The sequence below is a fragment of the Mercenaria mercenaria genome, chromosome 18 (genome assembly GCF_021730395.1).
Source record: "Mercenaria mercenaria strain notata chromosome 18, MADL_Memer_1, whole genome shotgun sequence".
In the NCBI taxonomy this organism is placed as follows: domain Eukaryota; kingdom Metazoa; phylum Mollusca; class Bivalvia; order Venerida; family Veneridae; genus Mercenaria; species Mercenaria mercenaria.
In genome coordinates, this window is record NC_069378.1 from 59,552,368 (window position 1) to 59,567,804 (window position 15,437).

Sequence of the window (15,437 nt, forward strand, 5' to 3'; positions counted from 1 at the left end):
AAGTTGAAAACTCATTATTTTGGAAATTACTTTGCACTCTATTAGAGACTGTGACTGTAATTTTTAAGAAATTGAAGTAACGTGAACTGGATGATTTTATTGTGTAAATACATTCGAATATGAACTATATTATAACAAATACAAAATACAATTGTTTGTAATAACGTCTGGACATGTCGCAATAACCCACTTATTCTTACTTAATAACAAACAGCTGTCTTACTGTATCTTAATATTCTAATATTTTATTAATCTTATCTGATGTCTGATCTTTTTTTTTAATGCTTACTAAATAGTTTATTCACAATGGTATTTATGCTAATTTATGTTATATGTCATTAAATATCTTAATTTTTGTCGTATTTTTATGTATTTGTAAAACGCCATTGAATATGTTTTGCGTAAAAATAGGCGTTTAATCAAATGAAACAGTTTCAGTTTCAGTTTCAGTTAGGAAAAAATTAAATAGAATTAACAAATGAAATACCTGTTATAAATCGTTAACTGAAGCAAGGGTTGCTAATAAGCGAATTTTGAGCCTGAAATGGCCAAATTCAGCGATTTTAGCGCGAAATGCCTGTACCGGTTGTACTTTTAACTCATTTTACATCAATATTGAGAATGTGTTATTATCAAAAACGATACAGTTTGGTAGTTTAAAGTTTATTTTAGTGAAAACTGTCGATTTTCAACACTGTCATCAATCTATTGTTTTTCAAAAATTGGGGGCCATCTGCCTATATAAATCCTACGTACGCCTTTGATTTGTAAAAGACTGTATACACATGAAACTTCCAATACAAAATATCAAAAGGTTACCACATATTGTTAAGTTTACGAAGAAATAAAACCCGCATTCGTGACGTTGTTTATGTTGACCACAGACACCTTAGAAGAACTAGATACCTTAACCATTTGATACCGTATTCAAAGACGCACTATCATGCAAACTACTTTTCCCCAGAAGTATACGTCTGTGGAACAGTCTTAGCTACTCCTTGCTTAGAAATATTTGCTAGGCAGATGCCTCCCTTCGATCAGTTCTAATCCAACTTCGTGCTAGCTTTCACGCACATAATTTCTGTAGTGTTTGCTATTTTAACAGCTATCACTGGCAACGCGCCTGCTAGTTATAATTGTTAACGATCGCTAAGGAGTACAACAAAGACATAGATAGACATAGACATTTTCGGCATTCACAAATGTTGCATTTATATAAAACTTTATATAAAATCTTCATTGAATATATTCTAAAGATTCTCAAGAGTGAAGGGTCATTCTGCAATCACTATTTCAACCTATACTTGTACCTAAACATTAAAATCATTTAACAGTTCTAAACACATGTATTGCAAAGATTCCAAAATCTCACCTTAACGTCAAACAATCAATTGTCTCCCCTCAGTACCTGACAAAAGGATAAAACAGTGTTAATTTGACAAAAGGAGAGAAATCAACATTTAAAGAACTAAAGGACATAAGAACGAGTCATTGAAATCTAAACAATGAAACAAATTCTAAGGGATGCTCCAGTTAACATATCTATATTTTATAGTTGCCTATGGTCCGTTTCAAGTTCCTTCATTGATGATTTGTGTCATAACTAATATGTCAGTTGGTTGATTTAAGTCCAGGTCTTTTCTATAGAACTCAACAAAAAGCACACAGTTGATTGACAATGTCTGGGGATGTCAGAAGTGTTTGTTTTCATAACATGTGTTTATAGTGTAAACATGTGATAAAATAATGAATCAGAAAGATCAAATCACCATTTAATAAAATGCATGATATCAGAGAAATTACACAAAGATAACAAAAACCACGATGATAAATCAGAAATGTCAAAAAGATATCAAAGTTGGATAACAAATTCCACAATGTCAAATTTTATATATCAAATTACATGAGACCAGAGAAATAGCAAAATTTGGAACAGAAATGACAATATCATAATGCTGACAAAAAAAAGTAAAAAGCGCCTTGAACCAAAAGACTAACAATTCTGTAAATACCCTACATTATATGATTTAAAATATTCCAGAAAACTAAGAAACTGCGAGCCGGCTGCCCCAAACTTAACTTTAACCTCATCCTTTCATTTACATTTATGTTAGTATTATTATGAAAGCAAGGGGGTGTGGATTCCGAATGCTGCAAACAGAAGGATGCTTCAACCCCTTAACTTTCGAAATTTACAATGTACTAACTTTACTCTGATCACGATTTTAAATTGATATATGTTAATGTTAAATTGCTGTATATATTAGTGAAATATTGCAAAATCTAAAGCATGCACCTCTTATATTAGAAAGAAAAACAATTTCATATAATCCAGGAAACAATATTGACAAACATATTTTTATCTTATATCAAATAATAGGGAATTGTCTTGTCATTATAAAGGAAAACATAATATTAAAGTTACACAGTTAAGGTTAGGGTGGTGGGACTGTAAGGAATATATTAAATTAAACAATTAAAGCGATTCAAAATACAAATACAAATAAACAAAATATTCCAATTCTCTTTATTCCAAATTGCAGTCAGGCCTATGCGACCACTGTTTGAAGGATCAGAACATAATCCTATACATCGTTTTCTTTTTTCTTTTCACTTTCAATACATAATGATAACTGAAGTCAACATTTAGTTTTTAAGAAGCATCCTTGTCTCCAGGTATTTCATACTTAGCAATCAAAATACCCAAAGCTCTGTTTGTAGCCTGAGATACGAACTTGGTCATAATATCATAATCTAAATACATATCATTTAGCAATATCTAACAAGGAGTTCTAAATTTATTCTAGGTGTAAAAAAAATTCTAAAATGATCAATATTGTTTTTCTTGTTTCAGTAATAAAATGACGTATGTAAAGCTCACCATATTACACTTCTAGACCGCAAAAACATTGGATTAAACCTAGAGTCTATCATCTGCGTAAAGATTTATGTATCTCGTAATTGACAAAGAACGAATGCTAGTAGTTGTTAAGGTCATGTACAAGTAAACACGAGCTACGTTGAGCTCGTAACAGAATGCTTGTTTCTCCGCATGTAAGACATAAACCCTGAACGAAATCCGGGGTCCATAAATCCGTACAAGATCGGATTTACGACAGAGTTTACGAAGTATAAACGCCAGAAGAAGAAGAACGGCACCAGCTGCGATTCAGGCAAACCTCTCAAAATGCCATCAGGTTTAACTACGAGACCAGTGAGAATTATATACAGAATCATCGTGGCGGCAAATATTGCCGTCAAGATTAACATTATCATCGTCTTACTCTTCAGCTGGAATTTTGACGTTTTAGTATTTGATCGTCTGCTCCGAAGGGATGTACGTCTGCCCTGCTCAGAAGATGTTTGGTCAGTCGAGCTGTTCCCAATTTGTTCATTTCCGCTGTTATTATCATCAATGAATTCTTCGTCGTTACTTAAATAATCAGTAGAAGAAATTTCAGATGTTTTGTCATCGTCATCAATGTAACCTTCATCTGCTGACTTTCTTTTAAATTTAGATGACTGATTACTTTGTCTTTTTGCAGACATGTAGAAATTGGAATTTGCATTTTTCGCGTTTTCAGCTCCATGGTCTTCCTTTTTCCCGGATATTTTGCTAGTCGTAGCTTTTGTTTCTCTATCATTGTCTATACCATCATTAGATGTTTCTGATGTCAATGTTATTGCGACAACCGCTTTCTTTGTATCATGTTTTATGTTTGCAGTTTTCATTGAGTGATATCCAAATAGCCGCCATGCCGTAATTAAATTCAAAGACACGTCCGCGAGTATCATTAAAGTCATAGCCACGAGATAAATGCTACCGATATAAAGTAGTGGATAAATTGTGCCTGCATACTCCCCCGCTATTTCACAAACTGTGACGGTAATATTATTTCCCTCGTGCTCGAAACTGTTCGTCTGCTTTCCATAAAGTATGAGAGCAGGAATAGACACTAGCGCCGATACAATCAAGCAACATCGGCAAAGTCTGAGAGCAACATGGCAACGAATTTGCCAATCAAAATTTAATGGATGGCAAATCTTTCTGTATCTGTCAATTGCCAAAACTAGCAAGACAGAGGCTGAGCTCAAAGCAGTGTAAATGTTGAAAAATGTTTTCACTTTACATATCCATGCATACTGATAGTCGTACCAGTTTAATTGGGAAATCACTTCACCCGGAAGTGTAGTACAGCAGCTTGTTAGGTCCACAATAGCAAGCGCCAAGACAAAGTACCGGAAGTTTATCCGTCTGTATCGTCTGGAGTAAACTAACAGAATGGTTATATTTCCGAAAAAACCAATGAATGCTTCTATGGAAATAAACACAGTCACCGGAAGTACATCCATTGTGAAAGCATTGCTTAGATCCTTTCCAGTCCAAGAAGTATTCATCCTCGCCATTATTATTTGTATAAAACGTTCTCAAATTCTTATACAGATCTTTTATTGTATTACAATCACTTGTTGTATTGGTTATGAATTTAATTCTGACCGAACAAAATATGTTTACTTTAATGTTTTACCACTCTTATTATCTATCAACATGCTGAACACTGGGCGTGTATTACTTCAGTTTGAAATTCGTAAAAGGAACAAAAACAAGTTCCTTTCCTATGCGTAATCTGATTTTGCAAATCGATTTTATCAAGTTTCATATTTGTTGAAACGGTACAATTTAGATAATAACAAGGGATAATAGAAGTAGTAAGTAGGCGTTTAAAATGTCGTTTTGTACTACAAATAAATTTTCACATCCGTGTCGGAGATGAATACAAGAAAACTGAGGCTGTCTATGCAAATAAGTTCTATGAAGTATGTGTCAGTCAAGTGTTGTCAAGGACGCATGGGTTATTTTATATTACTACCCGGATATTAAAGGTCATTGTGCATCGTCTAAAAACCTTTATGGTCTCACTATTATTTTCCTGTAAACACGTTATAGTCCATTGTGTTTCAGGAAGACTAGGAAGTAAATCATAATGAAATATACATTCATATGAAATTGTAAATAGTTAGAACTTATGTGGAAAAAAAGGCCAATGCTGTTATTGTTTCAAAAACACCAACATTTTAGAGATTAAGTGAAGCCTATACGGCTAAATGCTGGTAAATATTGGTAACAATGAATGAACCTTCAGTGATTGGTTAATCTAAATTGATACAATTAAGAGAGATGTCCAAAGAGACAGATCATGAGAATTCGAATAACTAAGTGTCATACATACTAACTGATTAAAATGATTTGGTTATTCTTGTTCGTTATAAGTCGTAGGTTGAAACAGTAGAACTTATATGTTATGTCGGAAACGGACATCGGTACCGCAATTCAATTTTCTGCATTGTGTACAGTAGTTCCGTTCGCATGATTCGTGTTTCACTATGCCTATTTAGTGTTTTACAATGCATATTATACATATGGAAACATGAAACAAAACAAATGTTCGAACACAATCAGTAATATCTAATATCGGAATATTTAACTTATTCCCGTTAAAACTGTTACAATAATCTTATATGTACCCTCAGCTTAAGACCACTTGTATGCTGAAACTACTTAATTCTAATAACTATTTCAGATTATTTTAACCAGTGAACTAAGTCCGCAAGGACTACCCCATAGACTATGATATATCATTTTTTATTTTTCATTTTTAAAGTTGTAAATGTATCAAGTCTATATCCTCTGTCCAATATCATATGATATTACAATCAATTCTCTGAGAAAATCTGTAAAATAGATTGGCCTTTGTCACTATTACATAAAACAAAAGAAAACTTTCAAAATTCTTACATATTGTGACAAATTCTTTATTATCAGTCCACTAGGACGTATTGACCACTTTTTTGTTTTCAAGGCATGGTCTTTTAAAACAGGGTTAACTGTATAGCGGAAGTCGTGTTTCAATCAAATATAGTACAAAATAGTTTTAAGGAATCTGTTTCCTCATGCAAACTATGGACACACATAATCAACCAACTTAGAAAGAACGTATAATCCCATATGAACCTAAGATGAACTATATTATAATTATGAAATCTGAATTTTATTATCTGATATAAGAATTCTATGATATCTAAAGTTATCTTATGATATCTGAATTATATTTACTTGATTGTAGCATGAATCTCAAAAGGTATTTCACGTAGTCATAAAACATCAGACGATTGTTATATTGCATATGAAGTTAAGCATCTGATGTTCTGTCGGGGATTCTATTCAGCCAGGCCAGAGTTATGGTCACTGACAAGGCGAAAAATAAAAGTGCCTAAAGCTGTGTTGCATATATCTTTTTTGAAAAATACCCTAGAGTCATGAAACCATGTTTGAATACATGATTCTGTGACCTGAGTATTTGTTTTGGATTTCACACTGCAATACCAGAGTTATCTCCCTTGACTTAATCAATAATATGCATTAAGATCATAAAGTTGGTGTCAAGTATTTGACCTAGAATAATAAAACATTAAGGTATTAGACCCCTAATAGTAATGTTTACAAAATGGCATTTGCTTGGTATATTCTTAAACTCGACCTTGTTTCGCACTGTGTTGCAATTTTTAGACAACTTTTACCGTGCCGTTTTTTATAAATTTTGTATAATTTATGGTATTTCTCAAGCTCAATTAGAGACAAATTTCAAAGTGATGGTCACTATCAAAAACATTTGCAGAGAATTCATTTTACCATTAAATTTGATAAAAGAAACATTAAACTATTGGTAAACAATTATAAATCATAAAATAAAACTGTCAATACCATTTTTCTAGCGTGCCTCAAGTAAACGGATTTAATGAGACAGCCTTCTAACTTCAACATTGAAAAATTAAGGTCGAATCCTGCGGGTCTGTTTTGAATTTTGCTCACTTCATTCAAAAATAACCTTGGGGCAGAAGTAAAACCTACCTACATTTTTTTTCCACAATATGTAATCTAAAGAGTGAAGGCAAAAGAGAGAACTTTTACCGCATGTAACTCAGTATTTTTAAAGATGTCTAACTCTACCCAGCAAGAAATCGCTTATCAAATGAAAATTTTCCACTTTTGTACAATAAATCAATAATAAGTCTTGAAAGAAGTAAAAATTTACTAGAAAAAAAAGGAAACGTGAAGTTTTGCACCTGATGTTCTGTTCGGGGTTTCACTCATCAGTTCAGTGTAATGGTCTTTGACTTAGTAAAGATACGCATTAAGTGCGTAAAAGTTTGTGTTGCATGTATCTTAAAAACAGTTCACTTAGAGTCATGAAACGATATGCAGTAACATAAATAAGAGCACCAGTGTCGAATGGATATACATCTAGTTAAAATGGGTTGAGGTCATAAAATGAATAAATCTCAATAACTGCATCTTACGACGTTTGGGCGTAACAAATGAAAGAACATAGCATCTTTATGATAAAAATTCCCAACTGTCTGTGGCGGGATTCGAACCCGGGTCGCTCGGATGCTTGTTCAATGCTCTAAGTACCGAGCCAGAGAAGTAGTATAAGAAAGGATGTTTTTGGCGTTTTTAACCTCATTTGACCTTTTGACCCTCGGTCCGAACTGACCAATGCCGGACAATTTAAAATCCACAGGTTTTAAACCCAACAATTAACCCAACCCTAAACTTATAATACTAACTCGCGAAGCTGAAACCTTCGAGGTCTTTGACCCAGTCAGACCTACAGTCTTCGGTTGCACTCGGTACACTTGTACCCTCAAAATCTAACGACACCAGTCATTTTCTTTAATAAGTTTATCAATCAATATCGTTTGTAAGCTCAATGTAAAGCGACACCGGTGTCGTTCTATTGATATTTACTTTCATTCATAAAGTTAACCGCGATATGTTTACATTTGTAGTACAATTCGTTTAAACTTCCTTGTGATCGATCTACGTTTTACAGCTGATTTAATATAAGTGTCATAGGTAAATCAAGTGCATTTTTTAAAATGATAATCCCGGGAAACCACAAATTCAACCAATCAAAACCCTGCCATTTTTCTGCCACGTTGGCAGCAACTGTCATTAGCTTTACTTTGGCCCGAATCTTTGGCCGAATCTTTGGCAGAACTTTGGCAAAACTTTGGCAGATTATTTTTATTAAAAAAAATTTTGAAAGGTGGGTCTACGCCCCCCGGAGGCAAAGCCTCTGGTCTTTGATCTTATTTTCAATTAGAAAGTATTATCAGGGTACACATAGTAATTAAAATTTTAAATTTTAAACTTTTAATTAAGCTTTTAATCCAAAAGTCTGTTTATATCAATAGGATACAGGTTCGTCCGATATGTAGAAATCTGTTGTAACTATTTTTTAAAAGCAAAATGTTAATTCTGTAGATGCTGAATCGTCATAAGGGTAAATATCAAACATTGTTCCTTGTTTTAGATAAATTTTAATTTTTTTCTTATACATAGATATTAATTATCAGTGTCAAAGTCCTCAGCTGCCTCAGCTGTTTTATTTACATTATCAATATATCAAAAAATAAAACATCATCCTGAGGTCTATTATTTCGCCCCCTTTAATATAAATTTGATATTGGGTTTTTAGTCGGTTTATAACGGTTCACCGGGGAGCTCGCACCCTTTAATAAATCTTAATATCTATTATATAAGTTCCGGTTTTTTCCGACTATAAACACACCACTCAAAAGCATATCTAGTACATCTATTTTTATATTTTGGTCTATGAATAAAAAAATCTTTATAATCTACGGTAATTCCCAGGTCTTATTTCAAATTATTTAAATAGTTCGATCGGCCATATTTTTATATGTTGAATGTATCCAGGCACCACGACGGTCAAAATACTTTTCATTTGTATGTAATCAAAAGTATGATTATAATAGTATTAAAAGAGAAACACTTCATGTTTACTTCCTCTACCTTTTTTCTATTTTCCTGTCTTTCTTTTTAAGTTTAAGAATTATTTCAGCTAAATCATCAACTCGTTTTGTTGTGGCAACTTCAGAAGCAGATAAACTATCAAAAGTATTTTTTGTTCTAGCTAATTGTGTTTCTTGTTTTAAGAAAACTTTTTTTACTTTTGAAATTTTCTTCAGCATTAGTGGTAATTTCTTCAACATTAGCGGTTATTGCTTAGTATTAGCAGTAATTACTTGGGTATTAGCAGTGATTGATTCTCCTTGTTTATCTGATTTTTAACTACAGGCCCAAAATCATTTATTATTTTTTTTAATTTGATCATTAATTATCTTAATTGCTTCAGTATTAGCAGTAATTAACTCTCCTTGTTTAACTGATTTTTCAACTACAGAGTCCAAATCATTTTGTTATTTTTTTAATTTGATCATTAAATTCATTAATTCTTCTTGTAATTTTTTTGTAATATTACTTAATTCTGAATATTTTAAATTGTGACGGTTGTCAACAATACTAATCCAATTTCGAATTTTTTTTTTAAGTCATCTTTTTTTAGAATTAATTTCTTTTTTAAGGGTTTATCTAATGCTGTATCATGATCATCACCTCTTTTTTGAAGCTGCCTTTTCCAATTCAGATTTATATTCTGCAAATTTATTTAAAAATGTTTTCGAGTAAATCTTGATTCCCTTTTGCCATTTCAGTATTTAGTTTATTTATTTCTGTTCAAATTTTCTAACTGATACTTTATTTTGTAATTTTTTCTCACTTCAATAATCTTGTCTTTTAGTTCTTCATGTTTAATCATACTATCCTTTAATTCTTGAACTTGAGTGTTTTAAATGTTTAAATTGACTCGAAATACTTCTTTTATGTTGTCATCTGTCAAATCAGATTTTCTCTTCAAGTTCTTTAATAGAATCAGTCATAGCTTTCATTTCTTTTTCAATTTTACCTTGTAATTGATTAATTAATAATGAATTCTTTTTAAAATCTTTTGTTAATTCTTCAATATTCTTTACTTCTACTTCTAGTGTTTTTTTTATACTTTTGACATCTTCAAGTTTTATAGTCATCTATTACACTTTAAATTTTTTTTATACACAACCGTCTTGAAACTGCATCGTTGGGTTTTCTGGATTTCCTAGGTTGATTATTTTCATTACCCCCCATATCAAATTGCTCTATTCATTGTGTTATCAAGTTCCTTATTTCTGTGAAGGATACGATTCCGTTTCCTTTTTAAGCTTTTTGAATTGTTTTTTAGTAGCTTTAATCACTTAAATCAATATCAAATTTAACTTTACTTATACTGTCAGGTTCACTTATTTGTTTTAACTTTCATTAAAAACTCCCATTATATAATTATTATATTTACCAGTAAAGTTTTTTCTTAAAAACTTCCTTGCTTTGTCAATATATAAGAAATCAGTTTTTGATTTGTTACATTAGCAAAAGTATCCGATCTATTTTTGTTCATTACAAATCCTATTATTTTCCATTTTTATCTAGATATTCAAATAAAATATATGTAAAACAGTTAATTCGAATATCTTTTGGTGTTTATAGTAAGACGACTTAAATAAATAACACAACAGTTTTGTGACGTCCTTGAATAAGTATTTTGTTATTTCATTTTGAACCTTTTTATCTTCACATACAAAATCATAAAATTTATTACTACTTTTTGTTTTTCTGATTCAAGATTCTCACAAGGTTCAATTTGGTTGGGATCAGCTGAATATTCAAGTATTTCATTTGGATCTACTTTAATTTTTTGCAATTGGTTTAATTTTTAAATTTTAAATCTTGATATTTAGATTGTTCTAGGTTTTTAGCATATAAGTATAATTTATCATAATATTATAAGAGGTTTCGAAGTATATGCTTTAAATTTGTATTTGTTTTTCCAGATCCTGACGATCCACATATTAACATTCAAAAAACATGAATCTGGCATAAAAGGATAAATTGTTTAAAGTTATTGGATTTATCACTTTTTGATCATAATTTGGAATTTCCATTTATAAATATTACATTATTTACAATATTTACATTATCTTACATTATTTTACATTATCTTACATTATTATTTTAAATGCAATCGAAACTTAATGAAATGTTAATAAGAAAAAAAATTAGTTGGGCAAAAGATGAGAGATCTTAGAGAAAAAATAATGAGGAAAAAAAAAGAAAAGCTACAAATCGGGATATGTATACTGAAATTTATAAGCAATTACTGAAAAAATAGAAGTCAAAAAGAACAATTATCAAGTCAGTAAAAGCATTTACCTGGAATAAAACAACAATTAGCATTACTTCCAAAACAGTTTGCTGATAAGATACATGAAATAGAAAATCTAAAAATGGTGGCAGAGTTAATGGAAAAATCACCACCTCCGGAACTACAACAACCATTACAACCATCACCACAATATCTAAAAGAAGATGAGCATGATACAACTGAAGAATCAGAAGAAGAATTGGGAGCAAGACCAAAAGAATTTACAGTTAATTTTAATAAAGATATTGATTTAGATCTTTTAGATGAAAAACAATATTATACGCTGCAAGAAGTGTTTGATTTTTTTCACACTGAATCTGAAAATCCTGATGAAAAAATGACTAGAGAAGAAGTAGAGGGTATCATAGAAAAGGTAACAAAGAAAATAAAAAAATTGGGTGACAAATCTGGTGCAATAACTAGAATGAAAAACCCCACAAGTCTCGAGCTAGAGCAACAGAAAGCAATTATAGCCGAGAAGGAAAATTATAAAAATTATAGAGACGAAAATCATTGATTTTCAAAAAAACAGAAAAATAACGGAAAAGGAATAAGATATCATAACCCATATAAAGTTTCACCAAATGGACAATATGGTAATTTAATTTTTTAACTTAAATAACTTTATGGTCAAAACAAATTAAATTTGCTAAGGATAGAAAAAACTGGAAAAGAAGTCATTAACACTAAAGTTGATGATGATTTAATTGATTTAATTAATAAAAGATATAACAATAAGAAAAAGCATTCAATTCATTAAAGAAAATTATTCAAAGAATTTAACAGAAAAATCAGGTTATCTATCAATAAAAGATCTATGAATTTAAAAAAGTAATTAGGGGACAAGGTTATGACGTTTGTCCATGTAATCCAAAGAATTGGTTGATGACTTGGAGTTAATTTGTGGTTCAATTGATGCTGGAAATATAATGAAGAACTAAAAATGAAGGTATTAAAATAATTGATGAACTATTAAAAATAAATTCACTCTTACCAGAACAACATGAAAAGTTATATAAAAATTATTTTCTTGAATTTAAATTTTAGTTATATATAAATGGAACAAAAAATAGTATTAAGTTCTGAAACAGTTAAAGATAATAACAAAAATATTTCCGAGTGTTTTTTACAATCAGATTTAGTCGTTCTTTAATTTTAGATAAAATTAAAACTTACGTTGTTGGTTTTGGATTGTATTAACACTATGACCTACTCTTGGCATAATATTAGTGATGAATATGACAAAAAAAGGAATTCGTTATCTTTAATGGTAAGGATTGGAAGATATTATATTTACAAATGGTTCTTACAGTTACACAGATATTTAAAAATTATATTAGGGAAACATTAATAAGAAATGATGATTTTGAATTTAATAATCAGAAATTGCTCCAAAAAGTTTGGAATTTGTTTTAAAATTTTTTTAGATTTTGATTTCAATTACAGATAATTTTAAGTTGGGATTTGGAAATATCAAATTTTCATACATTGCTTGGATTTGAGAAAAAAAATTAGACAAAACTGAAGGGGGAAACTACAACACTAAATATAACTAACTCTGTGGATACAATTTACATTCATTGTGTCTTATTGATAATTCACTTGTTGATGGTTAATTCAGTGATATTATCTATGCCTTTAAGTACTGCAGATTTAACAAGAGCTTATCCATTTAAAAAAGAACCACAAAAGAGTTGGATATTCTGAAATTAATAAAATATATTAAAAAATTCAATTAGAATATATTTTACAGATGTATTTGGTAGAATAATTAATTTTAATGAGGTTGAAACAAGTTTTACACTATTTTAAAATAAATTAATTAAAACTAAAAGTTTTAAAACTTTTATTATGAAATTAAAATTTTAGTTTTATATAATGTACAAAAAAGTTTATGACAAAAATAAAGGAATATTTTTTTATGTTGATGCTCACACAGGAGAAGAAACATACAGGGGACAGGTATCTTTGACACTTTAACGAAATTGCTTTCAAGTTCACCCGCATTTTCAATTAGCACAGCTGGAAAAAAAAGCTTTGGAAACAGCAGGAAAAGCAGCACTTGAAGTGGAACAAAAAAGGTTGGACAGAAGTTGGAAATTTGCTGCAGCAAAGCTTGTTGAAAAAATTAAAAAGAAACCTGCTCCGGCAGTTGGTAATTTAATTGCTAAGGAATTACAAAAAAAAAATAATAGTAAAATAGTAATAAAATAATAATGATAATGAGGAGGATTTTCATATGAGAATAAATTGAATATTGTCAGGATCTGGGATTTTTAGCTCGTGCTGGAAACTTCAGCTCACAAAACGTATTTACAGATTAATTTATAAAACTAAAGTTTTAATAGAATAAAAAAATAAAAATTTATATATTTTTTACATGTTTAGAACAAAAGAATATTGCGAAAGATGGAATTAACTCCTATTCAATTAGATACAGCATTAATATCTGTCTTGGGAAAAAATGTTAAACAACAAAAAAACGGATATCACTTTACAATTAATGATAGAAGTTCATATTTTGATTGGTTTATGGTTATTTTGAAGTAAGTTTTAAGTAAATAAACTTGCTGATGGTATTAATTATGATGTTGGAGATCAAATTGCTCTAATTAATAATGCAGCTTCATTAATTGATCAGTTAGGGGTTTAAACAAAATGGAAAAATTGTATATGATTGTAATAATTTATACAAATTTAATAAATGTAAAAAATTTAGTTGAACTATCTGAAGATTATGCAAATTCAACTGGAACAAATGAGTTTATTTATTTAGATATAAATGAGACTGCTGAGAGCAGGAAGGATCAAGTTAAATATAATTCGGGGTTTGCTTCTAGGAAGTTATTAATCCAGGGTGGTAATGGGGTAAATGCTTAAAATTCCATTAAATAATTATTCATTTTTTCGGGTTTAGAAACTAATATTTTCCTCCAAGTCAATTCAAAAAAACACTACAGTTTAAAGATGATGATGAATTAATTTTTAGAGCTAATGCTGCTGATGCTGGTAGAGTAATTGTAACTAAATTAATTTTGTGGGTTCCACGTTTGGTTTTTAATGAATTTGGGTTTGATCTAATTACTAATGAAAGATATAAAAAGCAAGATGGTCAGAGCTTAGGGAAATGATAAACACATCAACTGATACACGACAGACGAACATAACTTTTAGAATAACAGCTGGTGAAATTAAAACCACAACATGTATTTGTTTATTTACAACGACCTGACAAAATAATGCACAAAGACAGAATCCACATTTATTAGATACATTTAAAGTTGATGCAGCAGATGATAATTTTTTGTATTTGAGCTCTTGTCGTCTTGAAGTTGGTAATGGTGTTTTTTATCCAGAAACAGAATACACAAGTATATCAAGAATATATGATGATGTAATTAATTATTATTAAACAAAAAAATTTAAGATTTACTGGAAGTCTTTTAAATAGATCAATTTTCAAAAATTGTTTGGTTTTTGTTCATTTTAACTTGGAATATAAAAAGAAGTTAACTACAGAAGATCCTAAGCATATTACATTAACAGCTAAATTAAATGTTCGGCCGGCAGCACTGTCCGTGTTTACGCAATTGTATTATATGAGGAAACATTTGAAATAATACTATTGGAAATGAACTTGTTATTTTTTTAAAAATAAATTAAATATAAATTAAAAAAAATTTTAAAGTATATAATGTCACAAATTATATTGAATATAAAATTAACCTTACAGATGGACAAAAGAAAAATTTAGCCCGAGGCCTACAACAACAAAATTCCACATATTTTAGATTAAAACATGAACAATTACGTGGAAACTTCCCTTTACTATTAACAAAAACTCAAATTAATAAAATTTAAAAAAGCTGTTGCAAATAAGAAGTGATTAGAAATTACAATTTCAAAAAGCAAATGTCTAGTCAGGTCAAATGGTGGATTTTTAGGAGCTTTGGCGGGTTTTGTTGGGAAAAACAATTCTTCCAATGGCAGCAAAAATAGCCCCAAAAATATTAGCCCCTTTGGCATTGGAGCCCTTTCTGGACTGGCCAGTACTGGTGTTAGAAAAATACTTGGAAATGGTATGATTTCAGTAGCTAATGATAAAAGAATATGATATCACCATATCTTTCACCTAATCAAAGAAAGCAATTAGTAGGATCTGGAGTGATTAAATTAACACAAAAACAAAAACAAGACGGTGGGTTTTTAGGTATGTTGGCTGCTAGTCTAGGAATACCTTTGATTACATCTTTGTTAAGTGGAAAAAGGGGCTACAGA

The 15,437-nt window shown here is 30.2% G+C and overlaps 1 protein-coding gene across 1 annotated transcript; it reads right to left on the minus strand.

Annotated features, from left to right (window-relative positions):
• Positions 1 to 441: 441 nt before the first annotated feature.
• Positions 442 to 4,650, minus strand: LOC123546309 (probable G-protein coupled receptor 101). The gene has a single exon (XM_045332509.2). The coding sequence runs from the start codon at positions 4,405 to 4,407 to the stop codon at positions 3,016 to 3,018; it is 1,392 nt and encodes a 463-aa protein (XP_045188444.2). The 5' UTR covers positions 4,408 to 4,650; the 3' UTR covers positions 442 to 3,015.
• Positions 4,651 to 15,437: the final 10,787 nt, after the last annotated feature.